We start from the raw sequence: 15,785 nt of genomic DNA on the forward strand, positions 1-15,785 counted from the left end.
GGTTTCATTCTCCATCACTTGTCAAAAGTACTTGGACAGAAACTAAAGCTGTAGCCTTCATCCCTCTCTCTCCTCCAGCTGAGATGGAAGAAGCCATTCTGAATGCACTGTCGTGTTGTTAATGTGCCGACTGTGATGAGCTGACATTTGCCGTTGACAGCTTTGTTTTGCATGAGTGTGCTGTGTCTGCTCAAATCACACTGCAGACAAACTTGGGATGATTTCTGGCGAAATGCAGTCACGGTTCTGCAAACCTCCCCCCAGGCATTACAAAAGCCATTTCCTTGTCGAAGGTAGGCTATACTTGGCAAACAAATAAAGAGGAGAAAATTGCAGGGAGAGAAAACCCTGCTGTTCCTGCTGAAAGCTGGTCTGATTTCTGCCCGTTTATGGTTTTACTTCTGCAAATCCTGCCAGCTTTGGGATTTACAGGCAGGCTAAACTCTCTTTGGCCAGGTCCATCGATCTTTGCTCTAATGCTCATCTAAAAGCAAGTCAGGTTTTACATTACTTTTTTTCTTCACTCCGTTACTCAAGCATCCACTTTTTATTCCCCTCGACCTGTAAAAAGCCTTTTATCTCTTAAATTTCCCTTAAGTGGCTTTGAAGAGAAAAAACTGCTTTAGATATTTATGTTCTCTATCAGCTTATTCCAAAATATATTTATTAAGGCTCAGACAAAAATATAAAGCCCAAATCTCACCCCCCTCATGCATGGTGGAGAGCGACAAATACACGGTGGGTTCTTGCTAGAAATCACATGACATAATCACTGCTAGGAAACAGTGGGACCTATCCATCCATTCTTCCACTTTACTGTTGTTTGTTCTCATAACATTCCTGTGTGGGTTGAAGTTTAGGAAATGAAAAACCCTGGGTGTCTAGTGAAGGATCTGTTTCGTTGTCGGACTCTGAATGTTGACACAGCAAATATTTCCCAATATATCTCTCCGTATGTTTGCTGAGTTCCACTGGATTCAAAAATAACTGTTGTTTGAAAGCTACTCAAACTCCACAGGGCACCTTTAACCTTTGCAGGGTCTTTTACACATTGTTGAGGTTATTTGTGGGTTGTTAGTTTGCATCCTGTTATGTTGGAGGTGTCAGACCATTTTGCATCCTTCAATATTCACTTTTCCTGAAATTAAGCCTGACGTGTGGTATCTTTGTTAAAGCTTGACATAGTCTTTAAAAAGTTAGTAAATATAACTATGTAAAAATCAACCTACTGGGTAAAACTGACATTTATAAGTTAAAAACACACTGAATGGCTGCTGGGTGTATGTAGACATCTAACCTTACTACAAGACAGCACACACCACTCCCACACACAGCGCATCACGCAGGTGATTGACAGGTTTTTCCACTCAGTCTGTCATCTGTCTCCATCTTTCTCTTTTAGTGAGCTTCGTGGACTGTGGTGGAGGGAAGGTGTGGTTCGAGGTTGGAGATTCGTCTGACTTCAGGGTGGGTGAGGATGGTGTGGTCTACACCCTACGGCGCCTCAGCCTGGCAGGGAAGGGAAAAGCAGTGGTGGTGGTCTACGCCCAAGACCTACACTCCAAACAGATCTGGAAGACCAGAGTGCACCTTCATCCCCTGCATCCCCATCCTAATGGCAACAGTGCAGTACCTCAACAGGTAAAACAGTAGCAGAATTTTAAAACCGTTTCCCTGTTTACCTGCTTCAGATTTCAGCATGGCACACAGTATGCGAAACCTGTTTACTATTAATCAGCAGAAAAGGTTATTTTATTCTCTTGTTATTTGGCCCAGCTGAGCTGAAGAATGTTTTGTTCAAAAATCTTTCCTAGCTCTCTACCATGATAAATGTGTGTTTATGTGCATTTACCACGCTGCGATAAAGAAAGGGCTTCTTGTGTTTTTTTCTGGTTATTGAGAAACTAACTAAAACTGTATCATTATTTTTCCTAGCTTTGCTACTATGCACACGACCACCGTCGTTATATAAGACTTTATATAAACTTTTTTTATTTATTTAATTTTAATCTTTTCAAAAAAGATTAAAAATATGATTATTCATGTCATTATATCTCCTAGTAATCTCGCAGTAGTAAGTTGACAGAGAGTGAATTATTTCTCTGCTTCACCTGCGCCTTCACCTGCAGGGAGAGTGCAGTGTGTGGGGCCTGTGGCTCAGTGGTAGAGTCGGTCGTCTCTCAATCAGAAGGTTGGGGTTTCGATCCCTGACTGCTTCAGTCACATGTCAAAGTGTCCTTGGGCAAGACACGCTTAGCCATCGGATATGAATGGGCATAGATCTGTTTGGATCTTAGGCCTTTGCCATCAGTGTGTGAATGTGTTTGACATATAGGGCCCTATCGTCCACCCAGTGCAAAGCACCAAAGCATGCAGCGCAAGTGTCATTGCTATCTTCCACCCGGCGTAGTCATCATTTTCACACCCAGTGCCCACGTTGTGTAAATAGCAAGTGATCATGTGCCACCGTTAGTGCCTGTACTATCTTGAGGACGCAGAAAGTTATTGCGCCTTAGACCAACAAAAATCTGGTCTAAAGTCTATGGCGCAGTCTGTCTTTGCAGAGGGGGAGGATTATGGGCATGAATAGGAGAGTTCACAACACGAGTCCTTGCTTGTCACTCACACAGGTACGCACAGCAGTGCTTTGACTCATAAGGAAAAAACTGTGTTTGCAGATACAGTGAAAAAACGTTGTTTAAGAGACAGACTGCAAGCTTTGGTTTCCCTCGCCTCTTAAATCATGATACTGCTTTCTGGTTCCTACTGATCTGCTGAGAAGTGCAGAAAGATGTGGACAAGCTCAACTTTGCCTCCACACACACCTGCTTCACCTCAGGGAGATTCCTTCTCGAGCCACGAACGGGCCAAAAACTACAGAGACAGTCAGAAAGCTCTCCATAAGGCGCGCTCATTCTGAAAGACACTCTCTCTAATGCATGCAAAAAACAGACACACATTCACACACACAACTAAGAGTTAAATTTCTTACAATCCTCAAACAAAACTAACTGTGGCACCGACAATCGTGCCCACAGATATTAAAGCACTGTCCAGTTAGTCCCATTGCACACGCACAGCTATGTGATCCAGGAGCAGCAATAAGTAAATAAACATTTAAAGCCTACCTTTCTTTGATGGTCAGCACACAGAACTTTTAGAAACATAAGATCCTGCCTCTTTTCATGTTTGTTTCTGCTGGACAGTGGGATTGCTTCAGTGGCTTTAACATCAAGCCATGCTTCAACATGTATCGTGCAGTAACCTGTGTTTTTTTCTGCATGTTCAAAGACACAGTGGAAAGAAATAAGTTAAATATGCCGGTCAGGGACCAGTTTATACAAGAAGAAAGACTGAGATCCACCGTGTAAATAGCAACACGTTTGTCTGCAGATGCACTGGGCTCTTAAAGGAAATGACAGCTGACACTCTGATTGGTTTGACTCATGTTATATCGAAAACACGCCTATGAATAATCCAGAGACTCAAACCAACCTCTTTGCGCCTTGCGCCTCAGTATGTGCTCAGATTATGCACCGTGTAACAAGCAAAAGTCGGTCGGACACCCCCTAAATCACTTTTAGTTTCGACTGTGCGCCTTCATTATGGCCCACAGTGTAAAAGCAGCTTTGAGTGGTCAGAAGACTAGAAAAGCGCTATATAAGTACAGTCCATTTAGCATGAAGATTATGAATTCACAAACAAATCATTATTGTTTCATCATTGCTTGAAACTGAAAAGAAGAAATAACTTTAGTACATGACCTCCAATCTCTGTGTCTTGATCGCTATCTCAGTTATTGGTATTTGTAGCAGTAAATAGGTTTTATCCTTTATGTTATCTATTAATTATAATGGATAAACATAACTTTTGATACTGCATGAATTGATTATGAGCTGTTTTCATGTCAAATGTCCCACTGTAACCGAAGGCATTCGGGCAGCGATATAAATTAATACTAGACAATTCCCCGTTGGGAAATCGCGAGAGTGGGCTGTGCTGCGCTGCATGTCTGTATTTGTCTAGACAGACACATTCTGTACTTATGGATAGCCTATAGCTTTGCTAACCCCTGTTGGGAAATTTCCTATGGAGATCTGTTCAGGCCGACACTGTAATCATACATGGGAAATTTCAAGCTGATTGAACATTGTATATGAGAGTTACTACTGACTCTTACCAGTAGGTGGCGCCATCAGTATGAGTGAAAAATGAATATGCAGATGTGTTCAGGGCAGTACCCTCATGAAACCTGTGACATTTGGAGCAAATCAGACAATGTATATGAGAGTTGATACAGGCTCTGCCCAGTAGGTGGCGCCATCAGTATGAGTGAAAAATGTATATGTAGATGTGTTCAGGGCAGTACCCTCATCAAACCTGTGAAATTTGGTGGAGATTGGACAATGTATATGACAGTTTATACAGGCTCTGCCCAGTAGGTGGCGCTATGACTATGAGTGAGAAATGTATATGTAGATGTGTTCAGGGCGGTACCCTCATCAAACTTGTGAAATTTGGTGGAGATTGGACAATGTATATGAGAGTTGATACAGGCTGTCACCAGTGGGTGGCGCTATAGTATTGGTAAGGAAAGGAGTGTGTAGATCTGTTCAGGGCGGGACTCTGATCAAGCATGTGAAATTTGGTACAGACAGGATGAAGTACAGGCGAGTTATTGCAGCCTAAATGTCATGGCGAGGCATCATGGCGAAGGTTATATGCGCCGCGCTGCCAGGGTCACGCCCTCTGTTGTAACCTGAACAAGTTTTGTCACAGACCTTAATCAAGGTCTTAAGAGTTTCCTGACATGAATTTGAGGTTAACATGTTTTACCACCTTGGAGGAGGGGCTTGTAGAGTAAAATATGTCACTTCCTGTTTCCAGTAGCGGGCGCTAGGCCTGATGGGAAATATTTTCATGTAATTGTGTTCAGGCTGGGACTCTTGTCATACATGTGAAATATGAAAAACCACACACACACAACTGTCCAATCAGAGTCCTCCTGTGTTGTCTGTCATCTGTATCCGAGGTGATTTGTCAAATGAGATCGATCAGCACGGAGCAGAAGGTTATATCATGGCAGAAAAAACCACAGACACACAACTGTCCAATCAGAGTCCTCCTGTGTTGTCTGTCATCTGTATCCGAGGGCATTTGTCCAATGAGATGGCTGATATCTGTGCACTTGACACAGACGCCGGACGATCATACTCTGCTGCAGTCTGTCTGTCTGTGTGATTTACATTGGAGTGAATGGAGCAGTTGAGCGCTACTCTTGTCGGTTAGGGGCAGATAAATCAAAAACCATAAGTCCTACTGATAAAGTAGACAGATTGGGAGAAAGAAGACAAGTGTGGCTACAACTTTGTGAAAAATCACTGTTCTACTGTGTAATTTGTGGCTGGGGTGAGTCACGGAAAGAGAGAATTTCTGAGAGTTTTTTGGAGTCTGAATAATTAATTGGCCCAGCTGAGCTCGGTTGCCGCGGTGATGGTTGTCGTTACTCCCTAGCAACGACCAAAGCTGGTGTCTGTGGCAGCTGATCTGAGCGTGATTTCTGGCTCACATTTAGGACGTCAAACTACTGCCATTTCTTCCAAACCAAACATGATATCGGCAAAATTTCTTCACCATCAAGCCAGAAAGGCCTTAAAGAACACAGACATAAGTTTTTGTGGTCCTAGCTTCTAAAATGTGGTAATAGGAGCGAGTTAAAAACAGGTGCACTTTCAAAAATCCTGGAAAATCCTCCTCCCGATTAACATTGGAGTAAATGGAGCAGTTGAGAGCTACTCTTGTCGGTTAGGGGCAGATAAATCAAAAACCGTACATCCTACTGATAAAGTAGACACATTGGGAGAAAGAAGACAAGTGTGGCTACAACTCTGTGAAAAATCACAGTTCTACTGTGTAATTTGTGGCTGGGGTCGCGAGAGAGAGATAGAATTTCTGAGAGGTTTTTTTGAGTCTCCACACTCTGTCAATTAGCTCTGCACGAACATTCCGCAATACACACCCATTATAAATCCTGAATTTTTCCAAGATAACTCACCATCTTTAAAGGGTCACCGTTCAAAAACGAAACATGGTAGGAAAAAAGTTCAAATACAACTTAAATAGACAAGACCCGTGCCTACATTTTAAAGTTTGAATGGTGTTTCTAGGTGAACGTAGGCCAGAGCAGGAGATGTTTGAAAAACGTTGCAGATTTGCACGTTTTTTGTACCTCGTCCCATTCATTCCAGATGGGAATTTTTTCCCAGTTTTTCGCGTCTTACGACGCGAAAAATTAATATTCTGGAGATAAAAATAATAGCATAGCGAGTTAGACCGAGCCGCACGTTTTGATGTATTTTTTGTTTGTGTGCGCTCAAAGCTGCGGGGCAAGAAAGAAACCGAAAATCAGGGAGGAAGAATAATAACTAGACAATTCCCCGTTGGGAAATCGCGAGAGTGGGCTGTGCTGCGCTGCATGTCTGTGTGCGCGTGTGTGTGTGAACCCCACGTGTAAAAAAGTACTGGCTCTCGCCAGTAGGTGGCGCTAAGAGTATGAGCGAAAAATGATTCTGTAGAACTGTTCAGTCCGACAGTGTAATCATACATGGGAAATTTCAAGCTGATTGAACATTGTATATGAGAGTTACTACTGGCTCTTACCAGTAGGTGGCGCTGTGACTATGAGTGAAAAATGAATATGCAGATGTGTTCAGGGCAGTACCCTCATGAAACCTGTGAAATTTGGAGCAAATCAGACAATCTATATGAGAGTTGATACAGGCTCTGCCCAGTAGGTGGCGCCATCAGTATGAGTGAAAAATGTCTATGTAGATGTGTTCAGGGCAATACCCTCATCAAACCTGTGAAATTTGGTGGAGATTGGACAATGTATATGACAGTTGATACAGGCTCTGCCCAGTAGGTGGCGCTATGACTATGAGTGAGAAATGTATATGTAGATGTGTTCAGGGTGGTACCCTCATCAAACTTGTGAAATTTGGAGCAAATCAGACAATGTATATGAGAGTTGATACAGGCTGTCACCAGTGGGTGGCGCTATAGTATTGGTAAGGAAAGGAGTGTGTAGATCTGTTCAGGGCGGGACTCTGATCAAGCATGTGAAATTTGGTGGAGATTGGACAATGTATATGAGAGTTGATACAGGCTGTCACCAGTGGGTGGCGCTATAGTATTGGTAAGGAAAGGAGTGTGTAGATCTGTTCAGGGCGGGACTCTGATCAAGCATGTGAAATTTGGTGCAGACAGGATGAAGTACAGGCGAGTTATCGCAGCCTAAATGTCATGGCGAGGCATCATGGCGAAGGTTATATGCGCCACGCCGCCAGGGTCACGCCCTCTGTTGTAACCTGAACAAGTTTTGTCACAGACCTTAATCAAGGTCTTACGAGTTTCCTGACATGAATTTGAGGTTAACATGTTTTACCACCTTGGAGGAGGGGCTTATATGTCACTTCCTGTTTCCAGTAGCGGGCGCTAGGCCTGATGGGAAATATTTTCATGTAATTGTGTTCAGGCTGGGACTCTTGTCATACACGTGAAATATGAAAAACCACACACACACAACTGTCCAATCATAGTCCTCCTGTGTTGTCTGTCATCTGTATCCGAGGTGATTTGTCAAATGAGATCGATCAGCGCGGAGCAGAAGGTTATATCATGGCAGAAAAAACCACACACACACAACTGTCCAATCAGAGTCCTCCTGTGTTGTCTGTCATCTGTATCCGAGGTGATTTGTCCAATGAGATGGCTGATATCTGTGCACTTGACACAGACGCCGGACGATCACACTCTGCTGCAGTCTGTCTGTCTGTGTGATTTACATTGGAGTGAATGGAGCAGTTGAGCGCTACTCTTGTCGGTTACAGGCAGATTAATCAAAAACCATAAGTCCTACTGATAAAGTAGACAGATTGGGAGAAAGAAGACAAGTGTGGCTACAACTTTGTGAAAAATCGCTGTTCTACTGTGTAATTTGTGGCTGGGGTGAGTCACGGAAAGAGAGAATTTCTGAGAGTTTTTTGGAGTCTGAAGAATTAATTGGCCCAGCTGAGCTCGGTTGCCGCGGAGATGGTTGTCGTTACTCCCTAGCAACGACCAAAGCTGGTGTCTGTGGCAGCTGATCTGAGCGTGATTTCTGGCTCACATTTAGGACGTCAAACTACTGCCATTTCTTCCAAACCAAACATGATATCGTCAAAATTTCTTCACCATCAAGCCAGAAAGGCCTTAAAGAACACAGACATAAGTTTTTGTGGTCCTAGCTTCTAAAATGTGGTAATAGGAGCGAGTTAAAAACAGGTCCACTTTCGAGAATCCTGGAAAATCCTCCTCCCGATTAACATTGGAGTAAATGGAGCAGTTGAGAGCTACTCTTGTCGGTTGGGGGCAGATAAATGAAAAACCGTACATCCTACTGATAAAGTAGACACATTGGGAGAAAGAAGACAAGTGTGGCTACAACTCTGTGAAAAAATCACAGTTCTACTGTGTAATTTGTGGCTGGGGTCGCGAGAGAGAGAGAGAATTTCTGAGAGTTTTTTTTGAGTCTCCGCACTCTGTCAATTAGCTCTGCACGAACATTCCGCAATACACACCCATTATAAATCCTGAATTTTTCCAAAATAACTCACCATATTTAAAGGCTCACCGTTCAAAAACGAAACATCGTAGGAAAAAAGTTCAAATACAACTTAAATAGACAAGACCCGTGGCTACATTTTAAAGTTTGAATGGTGTTTCTAGGTGAACGTAGGCCAGAGCAGGAGATGTTTGAAAAACGTCTCCGATTTTCGAGTTTTTTTTTCCTCGTCCCATTCATTCCAGATGGGAATTTTTTCCCAGTTTTTCGCGTCTTACGACGCGAAAAATTAATATTCTGGAGATAAAAATAATAGCACACCGAGTCCGAACGAGCCGCACGTTTTGATGTATTTTTTATTTGTGTGCGCTCAAAGCTGCGGGGCAAGAAAGAAACCGAAAATCTGGTAGGAAGAATAATAATAAAAAGAGGCGCGGTGAAGAACAATAGTGGGCTGTGCTTCGCACAGCCCACAATGGACCCCTATAGCTACGCTATAGAGGGGGCCATTGTGGGCTGTGCTGCACAGCCCACTAACTAGACAATTCCCCGTTGGGAAATCGCGAGAGTGGGCTGTGCTGCGCTGCATGTCTGTGTGCGTACATTGATAATATGATTTTTGAAAAAGAACGTTTCATTTTTTTTGTCAATGAGGATTGCCAATGCTATGATACTATACTACAATGCAATGCTACAATGTATTCATTTCACCACCTACCATTCATTCTCAGCGTCTTCATCTATGGTATTTGTCTAGACAGACACATTCTGTACTTATGGATAGCCTATAGCTTTGCTAACCCCTGTTGGGAAATTTCCTATGGAGATCTGTTCAGGCCGAGACTATAATCATGCATGTGAAATTTGAAGCTGATATAACATTGTATGTAACAGGTAGTACTGGCTCTTGCCAGTAGGTGGCGCTAAGAGTATGAGCGAAAAATGATTCTGTAGAACTGTTCAGTCCGACACTGTAATCATACATGGGAAATTTCAAGCTGATTGAACATTGTATATGAGAGTTACTACTGGCTCTTACCAGGTGGCGCCATCAGTATGAGTGAAAAATGTCTATGTAGATGTGTTCAGGGCAGTACCCTCATCAAACCTGTGAAATTTGGTGGAGATTGGACAATGTATATGACAGTTTATACAGGCTCTGCCCAGTAGGTGGCGCTATGACTATGAGTGAGAAATGTATATGTAGATGTGTTCAGGGCGGTACCCTCATCAAACTTGTGAAATTTGGAGCAAATCAGACAATGTATATGAGAGTTGATACAGGCTGTCACCAGTGGGTGGCGCTATAGTATTGGTAAGGAAAGGAGTGTGTAGATCTGTTCAGGGCGGGACTCTGATCAAGCATGTGAAATTTGGTACAGACAGGATGAAGTACAGGCGAGTTATCGCAGCCTCAATGTCATGGCGAGGCATCATGGCGAAGGTTATATGCGCCGCGCCGCCAGCGTCACGCCCTCTGTTGTAACCTGAACAAGTTTTGTCACAGACCTTAATCAAGGTCTTAAGAGTTTCCTGACATGAATTTGAGGTTAACATGTTTTACCACCTTGGAGGAGGGGCTTATATGTCACTTCCTGTTTCCAGTAGCGGGCGCTAGGCCTGATGGGAAATATGTTCATGTAATTGTGTTCAGGCTGGGACTCTTGTCATACACGTGAAATATGAAAAACCACACACACACAACTGTCCAATCAGAGTCCTCCTGTGTTGTCTGTCATCTGTATCCGAGGTGATTTGTCAAATGAGATCGATCAGCGCGGAGCAGAAGGTTATATCATGGCAGAAAAAACCACACACACACAACTGTCCAATCAGAGTCCTCCTGTGTTGTCTGTCATCTGTATCCGAGGGGATTTGTCCAATGAGATGGCTGATATCTGTGCACTTGACACAGACGCCGGACGATCATACTCTGCTGCAGTCTGTCTGTCTGTGTGATTTACATTGGAGTGAATGGAGCAGTTGAGCGCTACTCTTGTCGGTTACAGGCAGATTAATCAAAAACCATAAGTCCTACTGATAAAGTAGACAGATTGGGAGAAAGAAGACAAGTGTGGCTACAACTTTGTGAAAAATCGCTGTTCTACTGTGTAAATTGTGGCTGGGGTGAGTCACGGAAAGAGAGAATTTCTGAGAGTTTTTTGGAGTCTGAAGAATTAATTGGCCCAGCTGAGCTCGGTTGCCGCGGAGATGGTTGTCGTTACTCCCTAGCAACGACCAAAGCTGGTGTCTGTGGCAGCTGATCTGAGCGTGATTTCTGGCTCACATTTAGGACGTCAAACTACTGCCATTTCTTCCAAACCAAACATGATATCGGCAAAATTTCTTCACCATCAAGCCAGAAAGGCCTTAAAGAACACAGACATAAGTTTTTGTGGTCCTAGCTTCTAAAATGTGGTAATAGGAGCGAGTTAAAAACAGGTGCACTTTCGAGAATCCTGGAAAATCCTCCTCCCGATTAACATTGGAGTAAATGGAGCAGTTGAGAGCTACTCTTGTCGGTTGGGGGCAGATAAATGAAAAACCGTACATCCTACTGATAAAGTAGACACATTGGGAGAAAGAAGACAAGTGTGGCTACAACTCTGTGAAAAAATCACAGTTCTACTGTGTAATTTGTGGCTGGGGTCGCGAGAGAGAGACAGAATTTCTGAGAGTTTTTTTTGAGTCTCCGCACTCTGTCAGTTAGCTCTGCACGAACATTCCGCAATACACACCCATTATAAATCCTGAATTTTTCCAAAATAACTCACCATCTTTAAAGGGTCACCGTTCAAAAATGAAACATCGTAGGAAAAAAGTTCAAATACAACTTAAATAGACAAGACCCGTGCCTACATTTTAAAGTTTGAATGGTGTTTCTAGGTGAACGTAGGCCAGAGCAGGAGATGTTTGAAAAACGTCTCCGATTTTCGAGTTTTTTTTTCCTCGTCCCATTCATTCCAGATGGGAATTTTTTCCCAGTTTTTCGCGTCTTACGACGCGAAAAATTAATATTCTGGAGATAAAAGTAATAGCATAGCGAGTTAGACCGAGCCGCACGTTTTGATGTATTTTTTGTTGGTGTGCGCTCAAAGCTGCGGGGCAAGAAAGAAACCGAAAATTAGGGAGGAAGAATAATAATAAAAAAGAGGCGCGAGCAATAACAATAGTGGGCTGTGCTTCGCACAGCCCACAATGGACCCCTATAGCTTTGCTATAGAGGGGGCCATTGTGGGCTGTGCTGCACAGCCCACTAACTAGACAATTCCCCGTTGGGAAATCGCGAGAGTGGGCTGTGCTGCGCTGCATGTCTGTGTGCGCGTGTACATTGATGCTATGATGCTACTATACTACAATGCAATGCTACAATGCAATGCTACAATGTATTCATTTCACCACCTACCATTCATTCTCAGCGTCTTCATCTATGGTATTTGTCTAGACAGACACATTATGTACTTATGGATAGCCTATAGCTTTGCTAACCCCTGTTGGGAAATTTCCTATGGAGATCTGTTCAGGCCGAGACTATAATCATGCATGTGAAATTTGAAGCTGATATAACATTGTATGTAACAGGTAGTACTGGCTCTTGCCAGTAGGTGGCGCTAAGAGTATGAGCGAAAAATGATTATGTAGAACTGTTCAGTCCGACACTGTAATCATACATGGGAAATTTCAAGCTGATTGAACATTGTATATGAGAGTTACTACTGGCTCTTACCAGTAGGTGGCGCTGTGACTATGAGTGAAAAATGAATATGCAGATGTGTTCAGGGCAGTACCCTCATGAAACCTGTGAAATTTGGAGCAAATCAGACAATGTATATGAGAGTTGATACAGGCTCTGCCCAGTAGGTGGCGCTATGACTATGAGTGAGAAATGTATATGTAGATGTGTTCAGGGCGGTACCCTCATCAAACTTGTGAAATTTGGAGCAAATCAGACAATGTATATGAGAGTTGATACAGGCTGTCACCAGTGGGTGGCGCTATAGTATTGGTAAGGAAAGGAGTGTGTAGATCTGTTCAGGGCGGGACTCTGATCAAGCATGTGAAATTTGGTGCAGACAGCATGAAGTACAGGCGAGTTATCGCAGCCTAAATGTCATGGCGAGGCATCATGGCGAAGGTTATATGCGCCGCCAGGGTCACGTCCTCTGTTGTAACCTGAACAACTTTTGTCACTGACCTTAATCAAGGTCTTAAGAGTTTCCTGACATGAATTTGAGGTTAACATGTTTTACCACCTTGGAGGAGGGGCTTGTAGAGTAAAATATGTCACTTCCTGTTTCCAGTAGCGGGCGCTAGGCCTGATGGGAAATATTTTCATGTAATTGTGTTCAGGCTGGGACTCTTGTCATACACGTGAAATATGAAAAACCACACACACACAACTGTCCAATCAGAGTCCTCCTGTGTTGTCTGTCATCTGTATCCGAGGTGATTTGTCCAATGAGATCGATCAGCACGGAGCAGAAGGTTATATCATGGCAGAAAAAACCACACACACACAACTGTCCAATCAGAGTCCTCCTGTGTTGTCTGTCATCTGTATCCGAGGTGATTTGTCCAATGAGATGGCTGATATCTGTGCACTTGACACAGACGCCGGACGATCATACTCTGCTGCAGTCTCTCTGTCTGTGTGATTTACATTGGAGTGAATGGAGTAGTTGAGCGCTACTCTTGTCGGTTACAGGCAGATCAATCAAAAACCATAAGTCCTACTGATAAAGTAGACAGATTGGGAGAAAGAAGACAAGTGTGGCTACAACTTTGTGAAAAATCACTGTTCTACTGTGTAATTTGTGGCTGGGGTGAGTCACGGAAAGAGAGAATTTCTGAGAGTTTTTTGGAGTCTGAAGAATTAATTGGCCCAGCTGAGCTCGGTTGCCGCGGAGATGGTTGTCGTTACTCCCTAGCAACGACCAAAGCTGGTGTCTGTGGCAGCTGATTTGAGCGTGATTTCTGGCTCACATTTAGGACGTCAAACTACTGCCATTTCTTCCAAACCAAACATGATATCGTCAAAATTTCTTCACCATCAAGCCAGAAAGGCCTTAAAGAACACAGACATAAGTTTTTGTGGTCCTAGCTTCTAAAATGTGGTAATAGGAGCGAGTTAAAAACAGGTGCACTTTCGAAAATCCTGGAAAATCCTCCTCCCGATTAACATTGGAGTAAATGGAGCAGTTGAGAGCTACTCTTGTCGGTTAGGGGCAGATAAATGAAAAACCGTACATCCTACTGATAAAGTAGACACATTGGGAGAAAGAAGACAAGTGTGGCTACAACTCTGTGAAAAAATCACAGTTCTACTGTGTAATTTGTGGCTGGGGTCGCGAGAGAGAGACAGAATTTCTGAGAGTTTTTTTTGAGTCTCCGCACTCTGTCAATTAGCTCTGCACGAACATTCCGCAATACACACCCATTATAAATCCTGAATTTTTCCAAAATAACTCACCATCTTTAAAGGGTCACCGTTCAAAAACGAAACATGGTAGGAAAAAAGTTCAAATACAACTTAAATAGACAAGACCCGTGCCTACATTTTAAAGTTTGAATGGTGTTTCTAGGTGAACGTAGGCCAGAGCAGGAGATGTTTGAAAAACGTTGCAGATTTGCGAGTTTTTTGTACCTCGTCCCATTCATTCCAGATGGGAATTTTTTCCCAGTTTTTCGCGTCTTACGACGCGAAAAATTAATATTCTGGAGATAAAAATAATAGCATAGCGAGTTAGACCGAGCCGCACGTTTTGATGTATTTTTTGTTTGTGTGCGCTCAAAGCTGCGGGGCAAGAAAGAAACCGAAAATCAGGGAGGAAGAATAATAACTAGACAATTCCCCGTTGGGAAATCGCGAGAGTGGGCTGTGCTGCGCTGCATGTCTGTATTTGTCTAGACAGACACATTCTGTACTTATGGATAGCCTATAGCTTTGCTAACCCCTTTTGGGAAATTTCCTATGGAGATCTGTTCAGGCCGAGACTATAATCATGCATGTGAAATTTGAAGCTGATATAACATTGTATGTAACAGGTAGTACTGGCTCTCGCCAGTAGGTGGCGCTAAGAGTATGAGCGAAAAATGATTCTGTAGAACTGTTCAGTCCGACACTGTGATCATACATGGGAAATTTCAAGCTGATTGAACATTGTATATGAGAGTTACTACTGGCTCTTACCAGTAGGTGGCGCTGTGACTATGAGTGAAAAATGAATATGCAGATGTGTTCAGGGCAGTACCCTCATGAAACCTGTGAAATTTGGAGCAAATCAGACAATGTATATGAGAGTTGATACAGGCTCTGCCCAGTAGGTGGCGCCATCAGTATGAGTGAAAAATGTATCTGTAGATGTGTTCAGGGCAGTACCCTCGTCAAACCTGTGAAATTTGGTGGAGATTGGACAATGTATATGACAGTTTATACAGGCTCTGCCCAGTAGGTGGCGCTATGACTATGAGTGAGAAATGTATATGTAGATGTGTTCAGGGCGGTACCCTCATCAAACTTGTGAAATTTGGTGGAGATTGGACAATGTATATGAGAGTTGATACAGGCTGTCACCAGTGGGTGGCGCTATAGTATTGGTAAGGAAAGGAGTGTGTAGATCTGTTCAGGGCGGGACTCTGATCAAGCATGTGAAATTTGGTGCAGACAGGATGAAGTACAGGCGAGTTATCGCAGCCTAAATGTCATGGCGAGGCATCATGGCGAAGGTTATATGTGCCGCGCCGCCAGGGTCACGCCCTCTGTTGTAACCTGAACAAGTTTTGTCACAGACCTTAATCAAGGTCTTAAGAGTTTCCTGACATGAATTTGAGGTTAACATGTTTTACCACCTTGGAGGAGGGGCTTGTAGAGTAAAATATGTCACTTCCTGTTTCCAGTAGCGGGCGCTAGGCCTGATGGGAAATATGTTCATGTAATTGTGTTCAGGCTGGGACTCTTGTCATACACGTGAAATATGAAAAACCACACACACACAACTGTCCAATCAGAGTCCTCCTGTGTTGTCTGTCATCTGTATCCGAGGTGATTTGTCCAATGAGATCGATCAGCACGGAGCAGAAGGTTATATCATGGCAGAAAAAACCACACACACACAACTGTCCAATCAGAGTCCTCCTGTGTTGTCTGTCATCTGTATCCGAGGTGATTTGTCCAATGAGATGG

At 43.3% G+C, this 15,785-nt stretch overlaps 1 protein-coding gene across 1 annotated transcript in view; it reads left to right on the forward strand.

Annotated features, from left to right (window-relative positions):
- Window positions 1–15,785, forward strand: part of LOC138607047 (cadherin-2-like) — a 120,785-nt gene that overhangs the window by 41,368 nt on the left and 63,632 nt on the right. The window contains exon 3 of the mRNA XM_069679583.1: window positions 1,403–1,641. Within this exon, the coding sequence (XP_069535684.1) occupies window positions 1,403–1,641 (239 nt within the window). The remainder of the gene's footprint in view (window positions 1–1,402; window positions 1,642–15,785) is intronic.

This window comes from Semicossyphus pulcher, unplaced genomic scaffold (genome assembly GCF_022749685.1).
Source record: "Semicossyphus pulcher isolate SPU_LCO1_2020_fin unplaced genomic scaffold, fSemPul1.0.p SCAF_4, whole genome shotgun sequence".
In the NCBI taxonomy this organism is placed as follows: Eukaryota; Metazoa; Chordata; class Actinopteri; order Labriformes; family Labridae; genus Semicossyphus; species Semicossyphus pulcher.